Source organism: Agelaius phoeniceus, chromosome 4 (assembly GCF_051311805.1).
Source record: "Agelaius phoeniceus isolate bAgePho1 chromosome 4, bAgePho1.hap1, whole genome shotgun sequence".
NCBI lineage: Eukaryota > Metazoa > Chordata > Aves > Passeriformes > Icteridae > Agelaius > Agelaius phoeniceus.
The window spans coordinates 72,804,385-72,818,798 of record NC_135268.1 but is presented as its reverse complement, the minus strand read 5'-3'; the positions used below and the strand labels follow the sequence as shown (position 1 = coordinate 72,818,798).

The following is a 14,414-nucleotide window of genomic DNA, read 5'->3' as shown; positions in this document are numbered from 1 at the left end:
AGCCCTGCTCACCTCCTCCAGCCCTTTTTCTTTTGGGTGATTCCTTCTGCCCCCCAACGGGAGCCACAAACCATGGCACAGCCACCAGCAGTGGCTCACCGAGCTGATTTAGCCCCTTTTATCACATTTTTTATAAGCCTTGGAATCCTTGGTGGAATCCCCACCCCTGGAGGGATTTAGAACCTCAACAATTCCATGATTCCAAGTCACCAAGGTTACATCCACATTTGTATTTCAGCAGGCACCAGGACACTCCAAGGGGGACACCCTGAGATGCCCCTGGGCTCAGCTGGGGTTATCCAGGTGGTCAATGCTCTTGGAGCAGCAATGAGCTGATGGATGTGAGGAACTCCATGGGTACTGGAGACCCTCAGGATTATTGAAATCCCAGGGAAATTTGTTGGGATCCACCCCCAGCAACTCCTGCTCTGCAATCTGCCTGAGCAAAACAGATTAATCATGGAATTCTGGAATGGTTTGGGTGGGAAGGGACCTTAAATCCCAATAATTCCTCCCCCTGCCATGGCAGGGACAGCTTCCACTGTCCCAGGCTGCTCCAAGTCCTGTCCAACCCGGCCTTGGGCACTGCCAGGGATCCAGGGGCAGCCACAGCTGCTCTGGGCACCTTCAGAGGGAAGGATTCCTTACCAAAATCCCAGCCAAATCTCCCCTTTTCCAGTGGGAAGCCATTCCCTGTATCCTGCCTCTCAAGATCTTCTGGAGATCCTCAAAACCCTGGCTGAAACCTTTCCATCCCTCTGCCTCTATCCCAGAGGGGACTCAGATGTTCCCTGTCCTGCTCAGCTCCATCCTCCCACCCATCCCAACCTCCCAGCAATCCCCAAAACGGGACCAGTTTGGCATTTCCCCCACCCCACGTGTCCCTGGTTCTGCTCACTGTGCAGAAATGTGGAATTTTGGTGGCTCTGGGCCTGGTTTCAGCCAAAGAATCTGCTCTTTATCCCAGGAAAACAGAGCCTCTTTCACCCTGCAGGGCTGGGGAGGCCCTGCAGACAAACCCCAGCCTCGGGGGTTTGGGACATTCAGGGAATCCTCAGCCTGTGGAAGAACCTTGGGGACTTTGGAAGCTCCTGGAATCCAACCAGAGCACCCCCTTCCCCTGCACATCACATCCCAAGGCTGGAATGCAGAGTGAACCCACCCCAGTTTGGGATTTTGGGACTGAAATCAGGGGTGTGGGTGTTCCCACGAGCCTGAACTCCAGGTTTTGTCCAAACACAACTGGCAGAACTCAAACATCATGAAATCATCTTATATTAAGACCCAAAATCCATCAAACAACAAAGAAATCCAACACCTCAAAGGAAAAATTGATGTTCCAAATATCTCCCAAAGTTCAGGCAGCAACATCCTGAGAGCACCTGGAAAATGGTGTCCCAGGTGTTACAGAAAATGAGAGCAGAGCCCAGAGGAAAATCCCAAATCCCCAGGACATGGGAAAGTTCTTGGAGGAGGAGATTTTCTCCCTCCTGGTGTCCATCTGGCACCTGCAGCCAGGTAAGGCCCCTTGGATGTGACACATTCCAAGCCCTGGGGCACCTCTGGCCATTCCCTGGCTCCTGTCCCTCCATCCTTGTCCCCAGTCCCTCTGCAGCTCTCCTGGAGCCCCTTCAGGCCCTGCCAGGGGCTCTGAGCTCTCCCTGGAGCCTCCTCTTCCCCAGGCTGGACATTCCCAGCTCTCCCAGCCTGTTCCTGACAGACATTTGCAAACCAGCACCAATTTCACAGAAACTCCTCCCGAGTCTTTCACACTTGAGGAAAGGAGGAGAGCCCGGAGTGAATCTCTCCCACCCCATGCCACCCCTCAGGAGCAGGCACTGAGTCTCTTCTGTTCCCAATTAATCAGAAATTGGTCTGTGAGACACCTGGATGGATAAAATCCTGCCTGGAATTCCCATGAAGATTCAAACCCAGATGAATCCAGGATTGACAAGAGGAAGAACTTTCCCAGTTGGAAGCTGGTGGGATGGGCGTTCCCAGTGGAATGAATGATGGGACACACCTGTGGCTGTGGTGACAATCCCTGAGGGACAAACGTGGGGACAGCCATCAATTCATGGCACAGCCCAGAATTCCCTCAGCTTCCCAGGCCAGCCCTCGTGGATCCCCTGTGCCACACCAGCGTTCCCAGAGGAACACACTTGGGATACCCCAGTCCTGGGACACCAAAGGAAAAGGGTGGAGGAGCAGAACTGGGGGAAGCCACAAGGGCTGAGGCCACTGACAGTGACAGCCCTGTCACCCTCATTGTGGAAGGGGAACAAGCTCCTAAATCCCAGCAAATGAGAAATCCAGGGATTCCCAGTGGGGGACAGCTGAGGAGATCCAGGTGCGGGGAATGGGACACCCAGGAATGCTGAGCCTCTGGAGCAGCCAGCAGCACAGGAGGAGCCCGTGCCACGTCCCAGAGCTGCCTCCAGGGACACCAGGTGAGGGACAGGCTGTGCTGCCACCAGCACCAGAGACTGCTCCCCACAACTGCCCACTCCAAAATCCAGCATTTTCCCATTTCCCCCCTTTCTGAGGCGTGACAGACACCCACAGACTGTCTGCCCTGCTCTGTGAAGGTCCTGGTGCCGAGGCACTGAAAACGGGATGAATTCCCAGTGGTTTGGGAATTTTGGAGCTGCACCCAAACCTGAGGGCTCCAGGGTTCTGCTCCATGCCAGGAATGCTCACTGCTCCTCCAGGAGCTCCTCCCCCACTGCTGGAGCCTCAAACTGCCACTCAAAGCTCAGATCAAAAGTTTCAGGAGAATCCCAAGCAGCCAACTCTGCCAAGATCCAAATTCCAGGTGCTGCCCACAGAGCTGGAACAGGGAAAGGCTTGGGAAGAATTCCTGGTTTCATCCCTGGCGCTGCTGCCCCGGGTGACACCAGGATGTGGCACTGGGATGAAGCCATGGTGGCACTGGATTCCAGGCTGCCAAACTGGGAGGGTGTGGGTGTCTCAGGACACCGGGAGCAGTGTCCCCAAAGCCCCCAGAAGGGACACGGCCGGGGTGGGCTCCAGCCCCAGGAAGGGCCAGCACAGCCACGGGCCCTGCAGTGCCCATTTCAAAATCCATGGGAGTTAAATGGGGATAATCCACTCACAGGGCTGCCCTGGCACCCCCAGCACCCCTGGCACCCCCAGCACTGCCAGTCCTGCCACATCTGCCCCCATCAGCCCTTGGAGCCAGCGTTTGGCTCCTTCCCTGAGCCCCCAAACCCCTTGGAGCCCCCCAGGCTGTTGTGACAGAGCTGTCACGACTCAGGTTGGAATTTCACCCCTCCCTCCTGCTGCCCTATGGAAAACAGGGAGGTTTGTGGGGCAGGTGTGGGGCTCCAGCCCCTAAAAACCCATATGGACACACAGATCCTGCTGGGGTGGGCAAAAGAGGCTCCAGGCTGGGAAGTTTTCCCTGCACAGCCAAATCCCTTCAGGCAGAGCCCAAATCCCTTCGGCCAGAGCCCAAATCCCAGCGGCTGCAGGCCTGGTGGATCCCAGAGCAGGCAGGACCGGGTGCCCACGGAGGGTCTGGGAAGGGTCTGCCCTCACCAGCTCCATCCTTGCCAAGCTGGCACAGCCAGGCCCGAAGGCGCTGGTGGGGTCTGGGACACAATGTCACCGTGGCGGCCACACGGGGACACGGCGACAGGGACAGAAACTCCCGGCAAAGGCCTGGCCCGGGGCCGGGGGGGGCCGCTGGCACCGCACAGCCCAGGGGGAGCTGCAATACGGAAAAAGCTGGAAACGCTTGCCAGGCCCGCGGAAGGAAGCTCGGCATGGCCCGGAGGGAGGGAGGGAGGGAGGGGAGCAAAACACGCCGGGATCTTTGTGCTGAGCAGGGAGCACAGGAGGGGAATTCATGAATCGCTGTAATGAATTGGGGTGATCACCCACGCGAGCGGGTCACTCCGGCCAAAATCCCCGGCCCCGCCGAAGCATCCCCCTCCCCTGGCGGCATTATTGTGCCACCTTGCAGGGATGCACAATCGAGAATCCCTTCCGAAACGCGGCTGTTTTCACCGCGACAGCGCGGCGCTGTGTCGCGATATGAGGCGGCCGAGCCGGGAGCTGCCGAGGCAGCCCTGCCCTTACCCGGGCGGACGCGTGCCGCCTGCCCTGGGCCATGCCGAGCGCTCCGGAGATCCCCGATCAGCTCCCGCAGCTCACGGCCCGCAGCATCCAGCGCCTTTCCCCGGGGTCCCGAGCGATGCCAGCATCCCCCGGGGCTCCGAGAGGGAGGAGGGAAGGGAGGGAGGGAAAATCCCTTTTTGAGGGCGAGGATGCTCCGAAAAGGGAGGGAGACAGAGAATTCCAGCGCTGCCGATGGAGCCACTCTGCGCCAGTGCCGCTCCAGACTTGTCACGGCGCCGCTGCCTCGCTGGGTCCTAACGCGCCCCGCAGGAGGAGCCACCGGCGCCGGTCCAGGCCTCCTCCCGCCCGCCCTGCGGCGGCACCGGGCAGGGCCGGCCCAAATTCACCCCGCAGGGACCCCCACGAGGGTTTGCACCACTCCTTGGGGGGTTTAGAGGGAAAAACAACGGCCTGGAGGAGCGGGTTTGGTCCCAAATGGGCCGGAGCGGCAGCCGCGGGGGGATGGAGAGCAAAGGGTTAATGAGGGACAGCGCTGATTGTCCCGCTGCCGGCTGTGACAGGTGACAGCGCGGGCCATTGTTCATGGGCTCAGCCGGCAGAGCCCAAACTCACCGCCGCAGATCCTCGGGGCACTGCTGCCCCGCCGGTCAGGCTGCCAGGGGATTTGGGAGCCACCAGGACTGGGCACTGCCCAGGGGATTTGGGAGCCACCAGGAGCGGGCACTGCCCAGGGGATTTGGGAGCCACCAGGAGTGGGCACTGCCAAGGGGATTTGGGAGCCACCAGGACTGGGCACTGCAAAGGGGATTTGGGAGCCACCAGGAGCGGCCACTGCCAAGAGGGGATTTGGGAGCCACCAGGACTGGGCACTGCCCAGGGGATTTGGGAGCCACCAGGAGTGGCCATTAATAAGGGGATTTGGGAGCCACCAGGACTGGCCACTGCAAAGGGGATTTGGGAGCCACCAGGACTGGGCACGGCAAAGGGGATTTGGGAGCCACCAGGACTGGGCACGGCAAAGGGGATTTAGGAGCCACCAGGACTGGCCACTAAGGAGGGGATTTAGGAGCCACCAGGACTGGGCACTGCCGAGGGGATTTGGAGCCACCAGGACTGGGCACTGCAAAGGGGATTTAGGAGCTACCAGGACTGGGCACTGCAAAGGGGATTTAGGAGCTACCAGGACTGGCCACTAACAAGAGGGGATTTAGGAGCCACCAGGACTGGCCACTAAGGAGGGGATTTAGGAGTCACCAGGACTGGCCACTAACAAGAGGGGATTTGGGAGCCATCAGGAGTGGCCACTGCAAAGGGGATTTAGGAGCCACCAGGACTGGCCACTGCCCAGGGGATTTGGGAGCCACCAGGAGTGGCTGCTGCCAAGAGGGGATTTGGGAGCCACCAGGAGTGGGCACTGCAAAGGGGATTTGGGAGCCACAAGGACTGGGCACTGCCAAGAGGGGATTTAGGAGTCACCAGGACTGGCCACTAATGAGGGGATTTGGGAGCCACCAGGAGTGGCCACTGCCCAACATCCCAACACATGGAAGCACCCCTAAAACACAGAATATCCTGAGCTGGAAGGGACCCACAGGATTTGGGACCCCACAGGATCAGAAACCCCACAGGATCAGAGACCCCACAGGATTTCGGACCCCACAGGATCAGAGACCCCACAGGATTTGGGAGCCTACAGGATTTGGGAGCCTACAGGATTTGGGAGCCTACAGGATTTGGGAGCCTACAGGATTTGGGAGCCAGCTCCTCCCTGCCCAGGACAATCCCCCCCTGTCCCTGAGCTGCTCCTGCAGCCCTGGGGATCTGCTCAGGAGGGGATTTGAAAGGCCCAACTGGGATAAACACCACAAAGCGCTGCTGGAAATTGGAATTTCTCCCTGGGAGCACCAGGAGCTGCAGCAGAGTCACCTCAGGTGTCTGCTGGTCACTGGGGCTGCAGCTGCCTCCCCTCTCCACGCTGCCTGAAATGCACAAAATCCACCCCAAATTCTGCAGGAAAAGCTCCCAAGAGGATGAGCTCCTTGCCCTCCGCCTCAGCATCCAAACGGGTTCAGCAGATTTAGAAAATCTCAGTTATTTTATCCATAGAAGGAGAAGCCTCCTCTGGGGGAAGCTCCCCTTGCTTCCCTGCCAGACCCTGGGAGCAAATGTCACCTGTGTCACCAATTTCCACATCCATGGACCTTCAGCCCCAATAATTCCATCCCCTGCCATGGCAGGGACATTTTCCACCATCCCAGGCTGCTCCCAGCCCTGGCCTTGGACACTTGCAGGGATCCAGGGGCGGCCCCAGCTGCTCTGGGCCCTTGTGCAGGGCTCAGCAGCTCCCAGGGAAGGATTCCTTCCTAATTCCTAAATTCTAAAGGATTTCTGCTCTTCCTGTCCCCTGCAGGATCCTGCTCTGGGATCCTGGCAGCTCCCAGAGGCAGCAGCACAACGAGAGCCACGGACACAAACACTTGGAAAGGGCTCCAAGGACAGGCTGGAATGCCAAGAGGGAACTCACATTCCACAAAGATTGAAGAGAAAACTCAAATTCAGAAAGCTTGAAGAGAAAACTCTAATTAGAAAGCTTGAAGAGGAATTCAAATTCCAGAAAGCTTGAAAAGTCAAATTCCAGACAGATTGAAGAGGGAATTCAAATCCCAGAAAACTTGAAGAGAGAATTTAAATTCCAAAATGCTTGAAGAGAAAACTTAAATTCCAGAAACCTCGAACAGAAAACTCTAATTCCAAAAATCTTGAAGAGGGAACTCTAATTCCAGAAAGCTTGAAGAGAAAAAAATCCCAGAAAGCTTGAGGAGAAAAGTCTAATTCCAGAGAACTTGAAGAGGGAATTCAAATTCCAGAAAGCTTGAAGAGAAAACTCAAATTCCGAAATGCCTGAAAACTCAAATTCCAGAAAACTTGAAGAGGAATTTCAAATTACAGAAAGATTGAAGAGGGAATTCAAATTCCAGAAAGCTTGAAGAGGGAATTTAAATTCCAAAATGCTTGAAGAAGAAACTCAAATTCCACAAAGATTGAAGAGGAAACTCAAATTCAGAAAGCTTGAAGAGGGAATTTAAATTCCAGAAAGCTTGAAAACTCTAATTCCAGAAAGACTGAAGAGAAAAAAATCCCAGAAAGCTTGAAGAAAAAACTCAAATTCAGAAAACTTGAAGAGGGAATTCAAATTCAGAAAGCTTAAAGAGAAAACTCAAATTCCAAAATGCCTGAAAACTCAAATTCCAGAAAGATTGAAGAGAAAAAAATCCCAGAAAGCTTGAAGAGAAAACTCAAATTCAGAAACCTTGAAGAGGGAAACTCAAATTCCAGAAAGATTGAAGAGGGAACTCAAATTCCAAAATGCTTGAAGAGGAAACTCAAATTCCAGAAAGTTTGAAGAGAAAATTCTAATTAGAAAGCTTGAAGAGAAAAAAATCCCAGAAAGCTTGAAGAGAAAACTCAAATTCAGAAAGCTAAAGAGAAAACTCAAATTCCAAAATGCTTGAAGAGGGAAATCACATTCCAGAAAGTTTGAAGAGGAATTCAAATTCCAGAAAGCTTGAAAAGTCAAATTCCAGAAAGATTGATGAGGGAATTTAAATTCCAAAATGCTTGAAGAGAAAACTCAAATCCCAGAAAGCTTGAAGAGAAAAGTCTAATTCCAGAAAACTTGAAGAGGGAATTCAAATTACAGAAAGATTGAAAACTCAAATCCCAGAAAGATTGAAGAGGGAATTTAAATTCCAAAATGCTTGAAGAGAAAACTTAAATTCCAGAAAGCTTAAAGAGAAAACTCAAATTCCAAAATGCTTGAAAACTCAAATTCCAGAAAGATTGAAGAGAAAAAAATCCCAGAAAGCTTGAGGAGAAAAGTCTAATTCCAGAAAACTTGAAGAGGGAAATCAAATCCCAGAAAGATTGAAGAGGGAATTTAAATTTCAGAAAGATTGAAGAGGGAATTTAAATTCCAAAATGCTTGAAAACTCAAATTCCAAAAAACTTGAAGAGGAAATTCAAATTCCAGAATGCTTGAAGAGAAAATTCCAATTCCAAAATGCCTGAAAACTCAAATTCCAGAAAGATTGAAGAGAAAACTCAAATTCCAGAAAACTTGAAGAGGAAATTCAAATTACAGAAAGATTGAAGAGGGAATTTAAATTCCAGAAAGACTGAAGAGGGAAATCAATTCCAAAAAGCTTGAAGAGGGAACTCACATTCCAGAAAGTTTGAAGAGGAATTCAAATTCCAGAAAGCTTGAAGAGGGAATTTGAATTCCAAAATGCTTGAAGAGAAAACTGAAATTCCACAAAGCTTGAAGAGGAAACTCAAATCCCAGAAAGCTTCCCCAAAGCGCAAGGAAAACCAGGAAATTCCAGCCTGGAATTCCAGCAGGAATCCAGAGTGCCACCCCTCAGATCATGGCAATTCCTCACTGCTGTCCCCACAGGGCTCTGGGGACTGCAGGACAACCCCAAAGCAGGAAAACCCCAGAGTTTGCTCCAGCTGGAGCACAAGAACAGTTGTTCATTGGAAAAGAAAATGGAGATTCCCATGTTAAACTAAAGCACAAGGAATTGTTTTTCCCACACAATTTTATAGGATCAGGGGGCGGTTTGGGGTGGCAGGGACATCAAAGGCCACCAGTGCCACCCCTGCCATGGGCAGGGACATCTCCCACTGTCCCAGGCTGCTCCAAACCTGGCCTGGAATATTTCCAGTGATCCAGGGGCTTCCCTGTGTTGAAAATCATGGAATTCCAGAATAAAATCATGGAATTCTTGAAGCTGGCAAAGCCTTTTTGAGTCCCAGCTATTCCATTTCTCAACAGAGCAAAGTCACAGGCACCACTCCCCACCTCCTGCTTTATTTCCTGCCTGGATTTGGGATGAAAATCAACCCCTGAGGGAAAAAAAAAACCTGGAAAATCCTGAGCTGGGAAAGACCCAAAAGGATCCTGAGCTTGAAGGAGAAGCTGAGGTGGGACAGGAGGGGGGGATTAAGGGGATATGGGAAATTTTGGTCATTACAGCTCTGGGAGATGATCCCGAGCTCTCAGGAACACCCCAACCTCCAACAGGGCTTGGCTGCTCCACCCCTGCCACAAGCTGGGGATTTGGGGCTCAAAGTTCTCTGTACAAAGAGGAAAAATCCCAAATTTCCCCCCAAACTCAGGCAGTGCCATGTGAGGAGGAAAAACACCCCAGGATAAATGAACCTCCCTGAGCCTTTCCCACATTCCCAGAGAAACCCAAAGGAAACCTGAATTTTCAATTTCCTGCTGCTCCGAGCAGGGATGGGCCTGGCACAGGGACAAGGGTCCCATGGCAGGGACACCAGGGACACCAGGGGCTCCCAGTGCTGCTCAGGGACACCGGGGGGACACTGGGGGGACACTGGGGGGACACCGGGGGGAGCAGCCCAGAGCATCCTCAGGGACACACCTGGCTGGGACTGGGGCCATTCAGGCTCTTCTGGGAGAAAGCACCAAGGGTGACAGAGCCCAGGGCCCCCAGTGCCACCCATGGCACCCCCAGTGCCACCCATGGCACCCCCAGGGACCCCCAGTGCCACCCATGGCACCCCCAGTGCCACCCATGGCACCCCCAGGGACCCCCAGTGCCACCCATGGCATTCTCAGGGACCCCCAGTGCCACCCATGGCACCCCCAGTGCCACTCATGGCACCCCCAGGGACCCCCAGTGCCACCCATGGCACCCCCAGTGCCACCCATGGCACCCCCAGGGACCCCCAGTGCCACCCATGGCACCCCCAGGGACCCCCAGTGCCACCCATGCCACTGCCATGGACTCCCAGTGCCACTTCCAGGGGTTCTCAGTGCCCCACCTATGCCACCCCCAGTGCCACCCATGTCACTGCCATGGATTCCCAGTGCCACTCCTGCCACTCTCAGGGACTCCCAGTGCCACTCCTGCCATTCCCAGTGCCACCCACTGCACTCCCAGTGCCATCCATGCCACTCCCAGAGATTCCCAGTGCCACTCCTGCCATTCCCAGTGCCACCCACTGCACTCCCAGGGATTCCCAGTGCCACTCCTGCCACTCTCAGGGACTCTCAGTGCCACCCATGTCAACTCCCAGAGATTCCCAGTGCCACCCACTCCCCCTCCAGCGACTCCCAGTGCCACCCACTGCACTCCCAGGGACTCCCAGTGCCACCCATGCCACTTCCAGGGATTCCCAGTGCCACCCATGGCAGTCCCAGGGATTCCCAATGCCACTCTCAAGGTTTCCCAGTGCCACCCACTGCACTCCCAGGGACTCCCAGTGCCACCCATGCCACTTCCAGGGATTCCCAGTGCCACCCATGGCATTCTCAGGGATTCCCAGTGCCACTCCTGCCACTCCCAGTGCCACTCCCAGAGATTCCCAGTGCCACTCCCAGGGATTCCCAATGCCATTCCTGCCACTCCCAGGAACTCCCAGTGCCACCCACTGCACTCTCAGGGATTCCCAGTGCCACCCATGTCACTCCCAGGGATTCCCAGTGTCGCTCCCAGGGATTCCCAGTGCCACCCATGCCACTCCCAGGGCCACCCACTGCACTCCCAGGGCCACCCACTGCACTCCCAGTGATTCCCAGTGCCACTCAGGGATTCCCAGTGCCACCCACTCCATTCCCAGTGATTCCCAGTGCCACTCAGGGATTCCCAGGGCCACCCACTCCATTCCCAGTGATTCCCAGTGCCACTCTCAGGGACTCCCAGTGGCACCCATGGCAGTGCCCAGCCATGGATCCTGCCCAGAGCCCCCCCCATGGCTCTGCAGGGTCCCCAGGGGTTTCCTGCTGCCCAGACCCTGTGTGGAACCCATCAGCCCAGAGAATTCCAGAATGATGCCCCCTCCTCATCCAGCCTTTCCTGGGATCTGGGATCCACGCCAGCCCCAGCCCAGGGAACCCCAGGAGGAGGGAGGTTAAAAACCTTCACAGACTCCCCCTGTTTATCCAGCAGGAGCAGAATTCCCCCTTTTTTGGGGTTTTATATAATTTTTTTTACACATCTCCTGGTGAAATTCCCCCACAAAGCTGATTTTGGGGTTGGGTTTTTTCAGAAGAGAAATCCTAAACTAACATTTGGGGTTTGGTTTTTAATGAGTGAAAATAAACCCAAAGTGAGTTGGAGAATTTTTTAAATTCCTCTCCAAGCCCTGAACACTCCCAGGGGACCCCAAAAGTCCCTGTGTGGAGGGAAACCAGAACTCAGGAATCATGGAATGGTTTGGGGTGGAGGGGACCTCAAAGGTCACCCAGTGCCACCCCTGCCATGGCAGGGCCACCTGCCCCTGTCCCGGGTGGCACCAAGGCCCAAACTCCAGCCTGGCCCTGGGCACTGCACCCCGATGTCCCCTTGGCCAGGGGAAGCCATGCCCTGGCTCCTGTCCCTCCATGTCCCCAAGGCTTGGCCACACGATTTGGGGACATGCAGCCCCAAAATGAGGCCAGCCAGGCAGGAGGGGACACTGTGGCACCACTGGGATGTCCCAGCAATTCCCATGGAATCGTGGGGGGCTTTGAGGTGAAAACTCCTCAGGGAGCGTGGAGGCCAGGCACGCCCAGCCCTGGCAATGCCACCACCTGGGATGTCCCCAAATGCCACATGCCCAGGGCTGCTCAATCCCCCAGGGATGAGGAATTGGGCTGGAGGAGCTTTTCCATGAAGGAATTTTCCCAAAAATGCAACCCAGAGCTGGCACATTCTGTGGGAATGACAGATCCTCTGAACACACACACACACACAGAGCTCTGAGCCAGGATCTGCTGGAGAAGATGGGAGGAAAAGCAGAGAAAAGGAGGAGGGAGAATTCTCATCTTTGTCATTGTGCATGTGGGAAATGGGTCACAGGGAGCTGGTTAGCAAAGGGTTAATCCTGAACGGGCACCGGGGATCCCACCCGGAAACCGGATGGGGGCATGGATTGGGATGGGCTGGAATTCATGGAATGAAATTCACTGAAATTCACTGAAATTCACTGAAATACATGGAATAAAATTCATTGAAATTCACTGAAATTCATTGAGATTCATGAAATAAAATTCATTAAAATTCACTGAAATTCATTGAAATTCATGGAATAAAATTCATTGAAATTGACTGAAATTCATGGAATAAAATTCATTAAAATTGACTGAAATTCACTGAAATTCATTGAGATTCATGGAACAAAATTCATTAAAATTCACTGAAATTCATTGAATTCATTGAAATTCATGGAATAAAATTCATTAAAATTGACTGAAATTCACTGAAATTCATTGAATAAAATTCATTCAAATTCACTGAAATTCATGGAATAAAATTCATTAAAATTCACTGAAATTCACTGAAATTCATTGAAATTCATGGAATAAAATTCATTAAAATTCACTGAAATTCAGCGAAATTCATTGAAATTCATTGAAATTCATTAAATTCCTTTAAATTCATTGAATTCATTAAAATTCACTGAAATTCATTGAGATTCATGGAATAAAATTCATTAAAATTCACTGAAATTCACTGAAATACATGGAATAAAATTCATTGAAATTCACTGAAATTCATTGAAATTCATGGAATAAAATTCATTGAAATTCACTGAAATTCATGGAATTAAGTTCATTAAAATTCACTGTAATTGACTGAAATTCATTGAGATTCACTGAATAAAATTCATTGAAATTCACTGAAATTCACTGAAATTCATGAAAATCGCTGAAATTCATTAAATTAATTCATAGGAAATTTGTGTTTAAATTCATTGAAATTCATTAAATTCACTGAAATTCATTGAATAAAATTCATTAAAATTCACTGAAATTAATTGAATAAAATTCATTTAATTCATTAATTGAATAAAATTCCATGAAATTCACTGAAATTCATCCATAAAAAATTGGTGTTTAAATTCATTGAAATACATGAAATTCATTGAAATTCACTGAAATTCACTGAAATTAATTCCTAAGAAATTGGTGTTTAAATTCACTGAAATTCATTGAATTCATTGAAACTCACTGAAATTAATTTATAAGAAATTGGTGTTTAAACTCACTGAAACTCACTGAAACTCATTAAATTAATTCAAAATAAATTGGTGTTTAAATTCACTGAAATTCATTCAATCCACTGAAATTCCTTCAATGGATTCATACAAAATTGCTGTTTACATTCACTGACCAATGAGATTTAGTACAAAATCCCAGAATAAAGGGATTTTTCCCCTTTCCAACACCATCAAACCAACACTGATCCTACCCAGCCAAAAGATTCACCCCAGAAGCACAAACCAGCGCTGATTATTGCCCAGGCACAACAAACCCATTCCAGCCAAAAAATAAAAACAACAACTTAACTCTGCTCCCTCTCACCCTGTCCCTGCTGCACAGAACCACGAGGGGGTTTTTCCTGAATTTTCCCAATTTTTTCCTGATTTTCTCCTGATTTTCCCAATTTTTTCCCCGATTTTTTCTTTTTCCTGATTTTTCCCGATATTTTCCCGATTTTTCCCTGATTTTTCCCCCGATTTTTTCTGATTTTTCCCCGATTTTTTCTGATTTTTCCCCAATTTTTTTCCAATTTTTCCCCGATTTTTTCCCAATTTTCCCTGATATTTTCCCCGATCTTTTTCCCCCGATTTTTTTCCCGATTTTTTTCCCAATTTTGCCCCGTTTTTTTTCCAAATTTTCCCGATATTTTCCCGATTTTTCCCCTGATTTTTTCCCGAGTTTTTCCTGATTTGTTTCCCTTTTTTCCCGATTTTCCCCGATTTTTTCCAATTCTTTCCTGATTTTTTCCCAATTTTCCCCGATCTTTTTCCCTTTTTCCCCAATTTTTTTCCGATTTTTCCCAATCTTTTTCCCATTTTTTCCCCGATTTTCCCCCGATTTTTTCCTGATTTTTTCCGATCTTTTCCCGATTTTCCCCCCATTTTCCCCTTTTTACCCAATTTTTTCCCGATTTTCCCCGATTTTTCCCCGATATTTTTTCCCTATTTTTTTCTTTACTTTTCCCGCTTTTTCCCTGGTTTTTCCCGATTTTTTTCCCAATTTTCCCCGATCTTTTCCCCTGATTTTTTCCCGATCTTTTCCCCCAATTTTTTCCCAATTTTTCCATTTTTTTCCCGATTTCCCCCGCTTTTTTTCCCAATTTTTCCCCGATTTTCCCCCAATTTTTCCCGATTTTCCCCTGATATTTTTTTCCTATTTTTTCCCGATTTTTCCCGCTTTTTTCCCCGATTTTTCCCCAATTTTTCCCGATTTTCCCCTGATTTTTTCCCGATTTTTTCCTGATTTTCCCCGATTTTTC

At 50.9% G+C, this 14,414-nt stretch overlaps 1 protein-coding gene across 7 annotated transcripts in view; it reads right to left on the bottom strand.

The window, feature by feature from the left end:
- DCTN1 (dynactin subunit 1) overlaps positions 1-14,414 on the bottom strand; it is a 65,680-nt gene that overhangs the window by 45,037 nt on the left and 6,229 nt on the right. The window contains exon 1 of one of the 7 annotated variants that reach the window (XM_077177901.1): positions 4,105-4,386. The exons of the other annotated variants lie outside the window; for them this stretch is intronic. Coding sequence (XP_077034016.1) covers positions 4,105-4,137 — 33 coding nt within the window. The 5' untranslated portion in view covers positions 4,138-4,386. Of the gene's footprint in view, positions 1-4,104; positions 4,387-14,414 lie in introns of those variants that run through there. 7 annotated transcript variants of the gene reach the window in all.